At 39.3% G+C, this 13914-nt stretch overlaps 1 protein-coding gene across 3 annotated transcripts in view; it reads right to left on the bottom strand.

Annotated features, from left to right (window-relative positions):
* The window catches only part of OTUD7A (OTU deubiquitinase 7A), a 187757-nt gene that overhangs the window by 64496 nt on the left and 109347 nt on the right, over positions 1-13914 (bottom strand). For 2 of the 3 annotated variants that reach the window (XM_075273582.1, XM_075273583.1), the window contains exon 6: positions 9283-9436. In XM_075273582.1, coding sequence (XP_075129683.1) covers positions 9283-9367 — 85 coding nt within the window. In that variant the 5' untranslated portion in view covers positions 9368-9436. Of the gene's footprint in view, positions 1-9282; positions 9437-11920; positions 11999-13914 lie in introns of those variants that run through there. The other variant, XM_075273584.1, reaches the window with a different exon arrangement.

The raw sequence follows: 13914 nt of genomic DNA, 5'->3' as shown, positions 1-13914 counted from the left end.
ACATAAACAGATTGTGTTCGGAATTCCGATCGCGATATTTTCGATCGGAATCCGATTTTTTCCGAACACGATCGCTCAACCCTACTTACAATCTATGCGTGTCTCTGACGAAGGCTGGATTCACACTTGCATTTGAGACTCCACCACAGAATCCTCTTAAAATCATTGGAGAGAAAAATTCTGCAAGGAGAACTTTTCTCTTTGTCCGATTCAGTATAAAACTGGCAGAAACCTGGCAAACCCTATTATAGTCTAAGGAGTCTGTGCGTCTCGATGAGTAACCGATTTTCAAGTGGACAGTCTCTCTTTCAGGTCCCTATGCAGGCTTGAAAGGACAGAAACCCAAATGCTAGTGGGAACTCAGTGTAAGGGGCTTATGCATGGTTTTACATTCAATTTTATATTTTTCGTTGTGTAAAGTTAAGCTTTATAACAATTTTCAGTGATCACAAAAGTGAATGGTGCTCCAACAGGTATGGCCTTCTGCCCCATGTGCACCAAACATCACATTTGCATATGGAATAAAGGCTCAGTTTGTGCAGTAATGTGAATATCCACCACTGCAACGGTATTTAAGTGTTTTAATGCTAGGGCCCCATTTTACATAAATAAAGCGAAGGTGCAACATGGTGGCTCCGTGGATAGCACTGTAGCTTTGCAGCACAAGGGTCCTGGGTTCGAATCCCGCCAGGTAATACACAGGTAGTACACACTGAACAGGTAGAGGAGGTCAGAGGTGAAGAGTCTTGGGAGTCAAGTGCTGGTGCAGTTCATGTGAACCTGAGTCAGAAACGGAACCCAGCCAGGACATAAGTACATACAAATAACCCAGAATAACTCATTTAAATACAGTGAAACCTCTTCAATAGACCATACGATACTTTGTTGGCATCACTGACACTGCTCTTCTATTAAATAGCATATCAGGCACCAAAACTAACTCTGCTTGTTACTTAGGAATAGTGGGGGGTTACAGAAAATTTCAACTGCGTTAGAATGGCACCTATAAACAGATCGCAAGGACTTGATTTGGTGGAGCTGGTGAAAGGTCCTCTAAAGTTGGGGCCCCATATTGTGTGAAAGCAGTATTTGACATTACTTGCAAAGTAATTCCATCCACACATTGCGGAAAAAAAGCTGCAGCGGAAAAGCTGCGCTTTCAAAAACTCTTGCATTATTGAAATTCGCAGGAGGTCAATTATACCCATGGAAATGCTGATGTTTTCCTTTTAGGTATAATAGAGTCCACAGAGGAAAACTCTGCAGACTTTCTGTGAAAAATGCTGCAGAAAAAAAACATGATGCATTTCCAACATGGTCTTTTCCACAGCATTTTTTTGGCTGCAGCTCGCTACATGGGGTCTTAGCCTCAAGGTATTAAATTACTACCCTTGAACCAGTTAGAGCTGACTTTAAAACAAGTTTTTTATTCTACTTTGCTAAGCTCTGTATAACAGCTACATCAGGGAAAAGAAAGGAGGATGCAGAACTGTGGATAGTGATGGCGCAGGGCAGATGAGTTACTATAAGGATATAAATAGCTCAGTAAGTATTACCATAATAGCAGCCTCTTAGAATTACCTGCACTTCTTAAAAGTTCTTTTCTGGAAAGTAGGGTGAGCTGGAGGTAAAGAGCTGCTCCTGGAGCTTGGATCAGATGCCAAGGGAAATCTATATCAATAAGTAATTGAATTTGCTTGTGACATGCATTCTACCACTTTCCTCAATTTGAGAAGTGCATGAATACAAATACATTTAGGATGCCGAGGCAATCAGTGTGAACTAGGAGGACTTTGCCAAGTGCCATTAGTGGAAATTAGCAGTTGACAACATGAAAAGTACATCATGTAAAACTGGCATATATTCTCCTGGAACAGAGGCAAGACATGGAGCCTATAATAAGTAAATCTCACAGCAATTCTGTTTACTGAATTTTAAAGTCTGGAAATTCTGCCTAAAGGGATTAAGTAGAAATCAACTCCAAAGCTGAAAATACACTAAACAGACATCTGAGGCTTAGCAAGTATTGCATTCATATCTGACTGTTTGGTCTTATCTTTGGTTTTATTATACATCAAACCTCCTTACTAAGTAGTTTTGGCATCAAGTAGTGTTTTTTTTTTCTATCCAGCAGCTTCTGATATCTGTATCCTCTAAATACAGGTTATAATGGTAAGTTAAAATGGGAAATTTACCTCTGTAATCCTTTATTTTGCCAAGAATGAGGGGCACTTAATCTCCACTCTCAGCTTGAGAACAGGCGAGCATACTCTGCCTCTTGTCACTGACTTGTATAGGGGCATCAGAAATAAAGCAGTAGCTCTAAGACTATAGGGTGACTTTGACCACAACCAAACATCGGCAGGTCGCCCTACAATTTCTTGTTAGCAAATTGAGTCACATTGTAATCCCTAGTTTGCCATTACAGTGACTTCAAGTCAAACATAACGCTATCCTTTTGCAACTAGAAGTTACTCTTGCAGCACACTAAGAGTTGCAATGTGACTCGACAATCCTTGGTAGCCTTGCTGGATTGAAATCTGATGAATGCTCATTGTCATGCCGCTGGGGGCACGCTATTAATCCACCAAAAATTTATAGAAAACACTGCAGAAAGCATAAATGGAAAACACTATCCCTTTCCCACTCATTTGCTTCAGTTTTACTTAAACCTAATAATGATCTCAATAATTGTTCTTAAAACAAAGTGGCCAATCCAAACAAGGAGAGCTGCAGTGTAAAAAATGGATAAAGTAAAAAGTAGTAGCATCTATATCTTATGAGTGAGGAAGCTAAGCGTTCGTGATCATACATGTGTCCGAACTAAAAAGAAGCGAGCGACAGTCACTAAGGAAAATGTTGAAAAAAAAAAACAAAAAAACAAAAGACACAGGTAACTACACAAAACATTAACAATTCACTTCAGTGCTTATATACTGAACTCAATAATAAAACAGGGCGCAGTAAGCACCAAAGCTCCTTTCATTGGAGGCCACAATGCAGCCAAAATGGTCATTTAACAAAAAATTGGTATGATGCTCCTAAGGGTGTATTTTCACAGTGCAGTTAAAATTGCAACAAAACTGCACGGGGAAAAAACTGCACGCAGCTTTGACGTAACTTCTTTAAGTTGGAACCCACATTTATGAAAAAGGGAGATTTTGCTACATTTTAGGTACAGACCGAACCATGGACAGGTCAATATACCTCCGACACCAACACATTCTACCCCCCCGGGAGAAGATAAAGACCAAGCAGTGTTTTCTGATCTCAGAACCATAGGTGGCACTAGACTAACCATTCTCTTCATTCTGAAGAAGAGCTTCTTCCACCCAGGGAGCATTGCCGCTATGTCTCCCTATACCAGCTGGATATAGTACCAATACCATCCAATAATTTAATGATAGTCTTAGGTTTGTCATATTCATTTCAGAGTCTATGATATTTTTATTGTCAACTAAAATTCAGCCTTCAAAAGGCACCACTGTATGTGGGTATTTATTCCACTTTATGAATATGACCCTTGAAGGAATGGCACTACAGCCAGAAACCATTCAGAAAGAAGACAGGCATGTAGCTTCTGATTTGCAGCTCTTTTGGCAGATTATTAGTTCCCATCACTGCACAATGCCTTTCATTTTAGTCCTTCCAGTCAGCCTAGCAATTACATCAATGGCTCACGAGACACTAGAAGATTTCTTAAAGACATAAAAGGCAGGAATTGGCAGTTTTGATCAGGAAGTACATCTTGGAAGCATTCACTGCAAACTCGGAAAGACTTAATCAGGCTCACATAGAAAATCTGCCCCGTTTTCCCAGGAGTTGTAAATGCAGCACAAAGATTTCTTGGTGTACATTATTATAAAAATAGTAAGCATAGTAAAAATATACACATGATAAATATATAAATCTGTCTTGCAGAGCTTTCTTCTACTGTAATTGTAATTTTCGTTTTGTATCTGCTTTAGTACTCCAAACTTGTCTGTAACTAGAATTATACTTGAATTATATTTTAGCCATATTTTATGGCGTTATATTTTCGTTTTAGAGCAGGCTAGTATCTTACGTATCCAGCCTACTAATGTGTATATAAGCGGTACAAGCTGCAATCTTCTATATCCTCTGCCTGTCAGTCTGGGTAATGTTGCTTCCATAGTAACACTCCTGTTCTTAGATGTCCACCCCGAGGCACACATCTCCATTTAGTATTCTGTCATTTTCATCAACTGTGGCTAAGCTTACTGTTTGTTACTAAATCAGGCGTCTTCCATGTTACTGCTAAGCCCCATAGACCCTATACCAGGTAGAATCCAATTACTCATTATGGGATCTGTTTTATTCATGGGGTCTGATATTTTAACAAAAATAGCACTACATATGATACTATTCTTTACTATAAAAGGTTACAAAATTTCAAAAAAAATCTCCTTATGGGTTTAACTAACAGGGTAGCAAACATGGCAGCTGCTATGGGGTCCACTTACTAAGGGGATCATTTCCACTGAAACCTAGAGTACAGTTAGCAATATCTATAGGCAATGACACAAGACGTAGAAAACTGAATGCCCTCCATTACTTTACTGGGACATTATAATACCTGACAGACGTCTTTATATACTGTTATGTCACAGTTTATACAGTGATCTTTATGTGTGGATTATCCATGTTCTAAGACATCATAGTGAGCTTTATCCTTGTACTGTGACACCACTGTGTGCATTACCTGGGTACTATGAAATCACACTGTCCATTATCTGAAGTGTAAAATTTGTATGTTATCTGAACTGTATGCATGTTATCACTGTCCCAGTGTAAGCAAAATAATCATAATCAAAAATTGCTGCTAAGGTGGTCATAGTAGAGTGGGGCCCTATTACAAGTTTTGCTATGGGACCCCACATCCATTTATGTGATCATAGCCCTACGGTTGAAAGCTAAAAATGTTAAAGTGATCAAAAGATTACAAACAGCAAGACAACCACTAAAATCATAAGGCAAGCAACAGAACCAGGCACAGTCCAAATAAAGTCAGCACAATAACTACTGAACTGAGCTATAATGTGCTCAAAAATGGCAAAAAGACAGCCATATAGTATATTAGTTATATAACAGTGTTATACAATATCACAAGGCCATTAAACAGGTTATTTTTAAGTCAAACATCAGACTTGTCCTTAGTCTACAAAGCTGACCATATGCATTAGACAGTTGTCGTTTTACTCCTCCATATACAGTCCTATGAAAAAGTTTGGGCACCCCTATTAATCTTAATCATTTTTAGTTCTAAATATTTTGGTGTTTGCAGCAGCCATTTCAGTTTGATATATCTAATAACTGATGGACACAGTAATATTTCAGGATTGAAATGAGGTTTATTGTACTAACAGAAAATGCGCAATATGCATTAAACCAAAATTTGACCGGTGCAAAAATATGGGCACCTCAACAGAAAAGTGACATTAATATTTAGTAGATCCTCCTTTTGCAAAGATAACAGCCTCTAGTCACTTCCTGTAGCTTTTAATCAGTTCCTGGATGAAGGTATTTTGGACCATTTCTTTCTACAAAACAATTCAAGTTCAGTTAAGTTTGATGGTCGCCGAACATGGACAGCCCGCTCTCAAATGATCTGAAAACAAAGATTGTTCAACATAGTTGTTCAGGGGAAGGATACAAAACGTTGTCTCAGAGATTTAACCTGTCAGTTTCCACTGTGAGGAACATAGTAAGGAAATGGAAGACCACAGGGACAGTTCTTGTTAAGCCCAGAAGTGGCAGGCCAAGAAAAATATCAGAAAGGCAGAGAAGAAGAATGGTGAGAACAATCCAGGACAATCCACAGACTACCTCCAAAGAGCTGCAGCATCATCTTGCTGCAGATGGTTTCACTGTGCATCGGTAACAATACAGCGCATTTTGCACAAATAGAAGCTGTATGGGAGAGTGATGAGAAAGAAGCTGTTTCTGCATGTACGCCACAAATAGAGTTGCCTGAGGTATGCAAAAGCACATTTGGAGAAGCCAACTTCATTTTGGAAACAAAGATTGAGTTGTTTGGTCATACAAAAAGGCGTTATGCATGGCGTCCAAAAAGAAACAGCATTCCAAGAAAAACACTTGCTACCCACTGTAAAATTTGGTGGAGGTTCCATCATGCTTTGGGGCTGTGTGGCCAATGCCGGCACCGGGAATCTTGGTAAAGTTGAGGGTCGCATGGATTCCACTCAGTATCAGCGGATTCTTGAGAATAATGTTCAAGAATCAGTGACGAAGTTGAAGTTACGCCGGGGATGGATATTTCAGCAAGACAATGATCCAAAACACTGCTCCAAATCAACTCAGGCATTAATGCAGAGGAACAATGACAATGTTCTGGAATGGCCATCCCAGTCCCCAGACCTGAATATCATTGAACATCTGTGGGATGATTTGAAGCGGGCTGTCCATGCTCGGCGACCATCAAACTGAACTGAACGCGAATTGTTTGTCCAAAATACCTTTATCCAGGATCCAGGAACTGATTAAAAGCTACAGGAAGCGACTAGAGGCTGTTATCTTTGCAAAAGGAGGATCTACTAAATATTAATGTCACTTTTCTGTTGAGGTGCCCATACTTTTGCACCGGTCAAATTTTGGTTTAATGCATATTTCACATTTTCTGTTAGTACAATAAACCTCATTTCAATCCTGAAATATTACTGTGTCCATCAGTTATTAGATATATCAAACTGAAATGGCTGTTGCAAATACCAAAATATTTAGAACTAAAAATGATTAAGATTAATAGGGGTGCCCAAACTTTTTCATAGGACTGTACATGCACACTCAGGTATCGGCTTATCTTTCCTAGAACAAAAGGATTGGCCAGATAAAATCTAGCATCTGATATCGGAGGGAGGGAGGATCATTAATACATTAGGTGGTTGGCTGGTTCCACTGAAATCTGTGGGTGCGCCAACCTACATCTAATGCATTTGGCCAGTTTATGGGAAACAAGTCTAAGTAGGACTATGGAGGCTTCTGGATGAAAACAGTTTTGAGTATTTTCCATTTTTGACTTCCATAAACCCCGGCCCTATGTAACAGGTTTTACAGTACCCTCACAAAGTTCTGAACATACATATTCATAAATGAATGACGCATGGACTATTATCACCATTTTAGAAATCAACTAAAGCAGCTGCATAATAATAATATTATTAATATAGTAACTGCTAGATTTTTACATAATTAGACTTTGAAGGACTGTAAAATACCACACTGGATATGGTGTAACTAGTTGGAACGTGTAAACACAAGCCATTGGTGTTTTATTTCAGGGCATCTTAAGACTTGCAACAAAGAGTTATTAATGCTGCGTCTGCTTTCTCAGCAGAAGAGCAACTGATGCATGTACAGAACATACGTAGGTTTATTAAAAATAGATTTTCTGTAAACCTGCAGTCTCATCTGAAAAGGCTTAATACTAGCTGTAGTACACCTGCCTGGAAGCACTACAAAGAAAGGAACGGCTATATAATGTGATGATAAAGAGGGAGAGAGAGGCCACAGTATGGCAACATTTAATGTTGTTTACAGCTGTACCAAAATAGGGGGAAGCAGCGCCTCAATTCAGATACAGTATCATTATTATATACATGACTTTGTAAACAAATTTTTAAAAAAAGCACAACGCCCATCATACACGTTGTGCCATTATTCATCTTTGCATCAAGTACATGACCTGTTCTAACATGTATGGATGTGGCCAGCTCAAGAGAGATTACTGCCAAATAAAGGTTATTCTTTGCATAATGAAAAAATATACAATCTTTCAATATACTTTCTCTATCACTTCCTCATGGTTTTCTATATTTCTGCTTATGGTTATTCATTCCGTGTACTTCCAGTGGATAAGAACCAGTCCATGGTCATGTTCTATACAGTCCATGGTCATGTGATGGACACACAGCTGCACAGCTCATTACCAGGCAGATGTCTGATTACTGAGCTGTGACTAATGAGCTGTGCACCTGTGTGTCCATCACATGGCCATGGACTGAATAGCACATGGCCATAGACTGAATAGCACATGGCCATGGACTGAATAGCACATGGCCATGGACTGAATAGCACATGGCCATGGACTGAATAGCACATGGCCATGGACTGAATAGCACATGGCCATGGACTGAATAGCACATGGCCATGGACTGAATAGCACATGGCCATGGACTGAATAGCACATGGCCATGGACTGATTTTTATCCGCTTGAAGTAAGCAGAATAAATCACAGCAAGCAGAGATCTAGAAAACCCTGAAAAATGTTGACAAATGTTGACAATGGGTTAAAGGCTTATTCCCAAATACAAAGTGATGGCATACAGCTATTATAAAGTGTAAATGTGCAAATGAGAAATGAACATATGAACACAAGATATGGTACAGACAATGAAAATAAACTGGAGCAAGTCCAATTATAAATTCCAAACCTAGGGGTAGCTTTATGAATACTGGTGATACTAATGCCATTCTTCATGGCCCCCAGAGCTCATAAATGATGTGCATGCTCTGCCAGGCTTTGTGATCATACAGTAGATGGTATACATTTCTTAAAGGGGTATTCCCATCTACATAATTATTTTTAAATTTGTAGAAAATGAAAAGTTAAACATTTTTTGCAAATATAAGTAATTAAAAATTCTGCAGATTTTTAAAGATTTTCTCTAACTTTCTTAGTGGTGACAGTCTGTTATCTTGAACGGTTGCCAGTGGATACGACCACCAATGCAGAAACTTTCTAAGGTCAGAAAATCAGCCATGATTTCCTTACTGTGGCCGGGATATCTTCTGATACATGTAGTGTCCCTGCCTGATAACCCAGCGACAATAAGAAAATCATAGCTGGGTTCCTGACAAGTCCCAGACCATAGAAAATTTTTGCATTAGTGGTCGTATCCATTGGCAACCATTTAAGATAAAAGACTGTCACCACTAAGAAAGTTAGAGAAAATCTTTAAAACTCTACAGAATTTTTAATTACTTATATTTGCAAAAATATTTAACTTTTAATTATCTACAAATTTAGATATGATTATGTACATGGGAATACCCCTTTAAGGCACACAATTAAAAAAAAATAATTCACAATTCATGTGGTTTTGTGCTAAAATTTGCTACTTTTTATGCATTGTATGCTAGTGTATTTCGTACAGAAGGGAGGCAGTGTACTAGTCTACACCAATCTCAAACATCAAGAAAATAGTTAAAACAAATGCAAAATCAAATATGAGTGGTCTTACCTTCCAGCAAATCTCTTGCCAGACCAGGTTCAGCCCCTGTAGACCGAACAAAGTCTGACAGGACTGAGTCCATATCCAGAGTCATGTGATCATGTAGTGACGCTGCTTGCCCAGCAGCAGCAGGAGCAGAATGAAGTCACTAAAATGTTTCCATCTAAAAGAAAGGAAAACCATAAATTCAAAACCAAAATCAAAAACATACAACCTAGTTTGAAAAAGGACAAAATATTATCCATGTACAAAAATTCACAGTCATATGGAAGATATGAATGAAACATAAAAGACAGGTATTACAAAATGATGAGGTTGCCACACGGGTACAAAATTACGGTAATGTAAATCTATGACTGTCTCCAATTGTTTTTGTAATTGTTTATTAACATTTGACCCTTCAAGGGATTATTAACATCTTTATCTGCAAAAACATCCATAGCAGTGCTAAATACTCACTCTTACCTTGTCCACCCTTTTACTTGGCTTTATTTTACTTGCTGCTCCTTGTATCACTTACTTACATGCAGTAAATCTGTGGACAAACTACACTTCCCATGATTCATCTGCCTGCTCTCACTCTCTATGTACCCCTCCCTTCTCCACTCTCCTCTGCTATGAAATCACATGTAATAAAATCACTCCTACAGCCGGGGTCACATTCTTTCAAACGAAACATTACTCTGAAGTCACTGACCTGAAAATAAATCAGATATATAATAGGAAGTATTTTGTATTGATACATCCTGCTATGTGCCATATTTTTAAAAAACTGGATAACCCCTTTAAAACAGTAGTCCGGTAATTATACTGTATAGCATATACAGATCTGTTTCATTACTACAAAAAGCCATTAAAAAAGTCACATAACTAATCATTAAAAGGTTGTATTAATACATTTTTGTTTTATATCTGGAGAGACGTAACACAATATAATATCACATTGCTGTCCGGCTGGGGAACCAGTGGCCATCCTCTGCTCGGGTCCCTGCTGTTCCTGACATTTGGCCTGCACATGAGTGATGCAGATATCAGTGGTTGAGCGGTCATGCTTCTTCCTACAAACGGAATATTACCATTCAGAGGTAATCGGAGGATCAACTAAGACCAGAAATCTGATTTCTTTCACTGCTTCAAATAAAATGAAGTAAATTTACAAATAGTCTTGGTTAAAGATATACCACTCGTGTTTGCAGCTGTTGCGAAAACCATATGTCTCCATGGTTACAGACTACAAGCCTCCATGTAGTCAGATCCTGTAGTTGTTACTCCATTCATTGTGCATTCTTATTCTGCTATTCTAAGTGAAGTTATATCAATAGTACTGTAGACAGAGAAGCCCGCAGGTTTTCCACTTTTAGGTCTAGACACCCATAAGTGCTCTGCTGTTCTGTATACATACACTGCTCTCTGTCCCAGAGATTTATACACTGCAGTATGTGACACAGAATAGTGTATAAAAGCATCATATTTCTGTACTACAGGTCATCATCTCCAAATACTGTTTGTTTTCATATGCGAATATCATAAGTGCTTTCCCTTATACATATTTATGTCACCAGTAAAGTCAGTGATTGGCTGCCGCTATCAGTACGACAAATCTATAAACGGGTAACAGATGGAAACAACACAACCTGCGGTGTTGTAAGAGAGGGGTTTTAAGAGGAGAGTATGGTTTTGCTGTTTGGCCTTTGATGTAATATATATATATATATATATATATATATATATATCACCATTAAGTCCATGATGCTGTACATTTGAGGGTTTACATGCAGTACACAAAACAAATATAATACTAACAATGACCGACTGGCACAGTGGGATAGAGGGCACTGCCCGCGAGGGCTTACAACCTATGAGGGAAGAGGGATAGAGACAGAAGGTGAGGGGAGAGACTGTACAGATGGCAGGGCGGTGATAGTGTTATTGGAGGTTGTAGGCCTTCCTGAATAGGTGAGTCTTCAGGACCTTCTTGAAGCCTGTGATTGTGGGGGTCAGTCTTATGTGTCTTGGTAAGGAGTTCCAGGGTATGGGGGATGCACGGGAGAAATCTTGGACAGTTGTGTGAAGAGCAGATGAGAGCAGAGCGGAGTAGGAGGTCTTTGGAGGATTGGAGGTTACATGTGGGCAGGTAGTGGGAGATTAGGTCGGAGATATATGGAGGGGACAGGTTATGGATGGCTTTATATGTCAGTGATAGTATTATGAACTCTATTCGCTGGGCAAACAGTAGCCAGTGAAGGGATTGGCAGAAGGGAGAAGCCGATGAAGAACAGGAGGAGAGGTGTATATATATCTAATCTATGGTAAGGCAGCCATTAAGTAAACAGGCTACTGTAGACAATGGTTGTTTGTTACGGCCTGTCTCTCCTACTCTATATGCTGGCAGTCCAAAAGATGCCTGCTCTTTACCATTGTATGGGATATTGAAAAATTCACATGGTCAACATTATCACATAGTGTGCAGTTTTGGCAGGATTTATAACCAAGAACACTAACAGCAGGGTTAGCAGCGGGATTCTCTGCACATACAACATGACTTGTACATTTTCGATTTTGCAGCTGTACAATTGTAAGATGAAAATTGTATGTTGGTTGAGCTGCTTAAAAGACAGAAGCAATTTTTCCCTGTACCTCAGCTTACCTGTATAAGATATAAAAATTTCTAAAAAGTCCTGAAGGCATCTAAATGGGCATCACACTGTTGATGTAATGGAGGAGAACAGCTCGGCCATAATGAGTACCTCACTGCACTACATTTATGGACGCTTCTATAAAGAAAAAAAAAAGGCACAAAACTGGTGAGATTTCTTCTAAAGACAGAAGGCGGAGATCTGAATCATATCTGGGAAACAGGAAATTATATTTGAGGTGGAAAGTGTGAATAGAAAATGTTGTGTCAGTAGCATGGAGCAGGGTTAGAGTTTCTAGGGTCTTACAATTTTCTAGGTTTTGTGGTATTTTGTGTATTATGATTGTCTAAGGGTTTGCCTTAACCCGCAACTCATTTTTGGTCCAATTTACATGAGTGAATACCAGCCCCGACTTCCAAAAAAGTTTCAGGCATATTGTAATTTATCTATAGGTTTTTACTTTTAAGATGCAAACACGTAAAAAAGTGTGTCCCGATGGCATGCATGTCTGAAGCCATATGAGGGTAGAAAGGAGTGTAGGCTACTATTCTTTCAAAGGGTTTCCCCAAAGTATACACTGCTCGACTCCAAAAGACAGAAGAGAGGATCACAATTACAGACCAATGCCTTCAAATATATCACTCCAAATAAAAACAACAAAAACAAAAAAGTACCCAGAAGTCAAATTCCTAAATCACAGGCCTAAAGATGTAATACTGCCAGGGAGGGCACAGTCCAGGGGAGTCCAACATGGCTTTGTTTATATTGCCTGTGAATTTCACCAATATCTGTTGCTCCTTCCGGTTGAAGTCTCAGATTTTACCATTTTTATGGTTTATTGTTTATCTATAGCAATATATTGTGGTTGCGCCTTTTTCTATAGGTGTCATTTGTTTTTAATGACACTTTAACCTGACTAATTTTAGGAAATTATTGGGGTTTACTAAGCGAATTCTAACACATTAGTGCTATTTAGAGATGAGCGAGTAGTTTTCGATCGAATACTACGGTATTCTAAATATTCCTACTCGATCGAATACTACTAGCTATTCGCAGTAAATATTAGATTCAGAGCCAGTGTTGATTGGCCGAATGCTATACGCTGGTCTATTCATTCCTATGAGAAAAAGTCAGCTCCCTCGTAACAGCAAGCTGCCAGCTCTCCCGACTAGCAAGGACGAGCCTGCTGCAGAACCAGGGTTGATTTGCCGCAGGCTCATCTTTGCTAGTCGGGAGAGCTGGCAGCTTGCTCTGTTACGAGGGAGCTGACATAGACTATAATGGGGTCCATGCGCTTTAACTGCACAGCGCTCCTCCTAAACACTCTCCTCCTGCTACTCGTGGACTTGGTGACTCTCCTTTAGTCGAATAGTGGTTTCCCTTGAAACGAGCATTTTTTCCCATAGACTATAATGGGATTTGATATTTGATCGAGTAGTCAAATATTGAGGCTCTACTCAAAAAGAATATCGAATCGCTATTGCAATCTTCCCTTTACGCTGCATACCGTATAACTTCAGACTCTGATCTTCTTACAGAAAGGTCCACATGCTCTAGCACTCCCTTGTTACACATCATGCCAGGTGCTCTGTCAGTCTCCCACTGATAACCAAGCAACACAGGCAATGTGCCGCCACAGACGCCCTGTGCCTCAGTTATTATTATGGCATGATTCTCAGGACTGCAGCCTTTCGCTGTAGCACTATGCACAGTAATTTAACACATTAGTTCCCTGATTTATTGTCTCACTACAACAAACACTAGTGACCCCTGCTTCACATCCAATGACATGGTAAAATGGTTTTAGTCTTTGTTCACATCAGATTTATCTTGTACATTTAGTATGTATGCTGAGGAAGCTGCTGATGTACACATGAAACATGTCTATGAAGGCAACATTAGCCAGGGACCAATAATACCATTCTTTCAGTCAGCAGCCAGTCATTACATATCAGAATGGCACAAAGCACAACAGACTACGCTACCACATACAATGGTATTCAGC

The sequence above is a fragment of the Leptodactylus fuscus genome, chromosome 5, assembly GCF_031893055.1.
Source record: "Leptodactylus fuscus isolate aLepFus1 chromosome 5, aLepFus1.hap2, whole genome shotgun sequence".
NCBI lineage: Eukaryota > Metazoa > Chordata > Amphibia > Anura > Leptodactylidae > Leptodactylus > Leptodactylus fuscus.
Note: the sequence above shows the minus strand (reverse complement) of the source record. Positions and strands in the feature narration are given on the sequence as shown.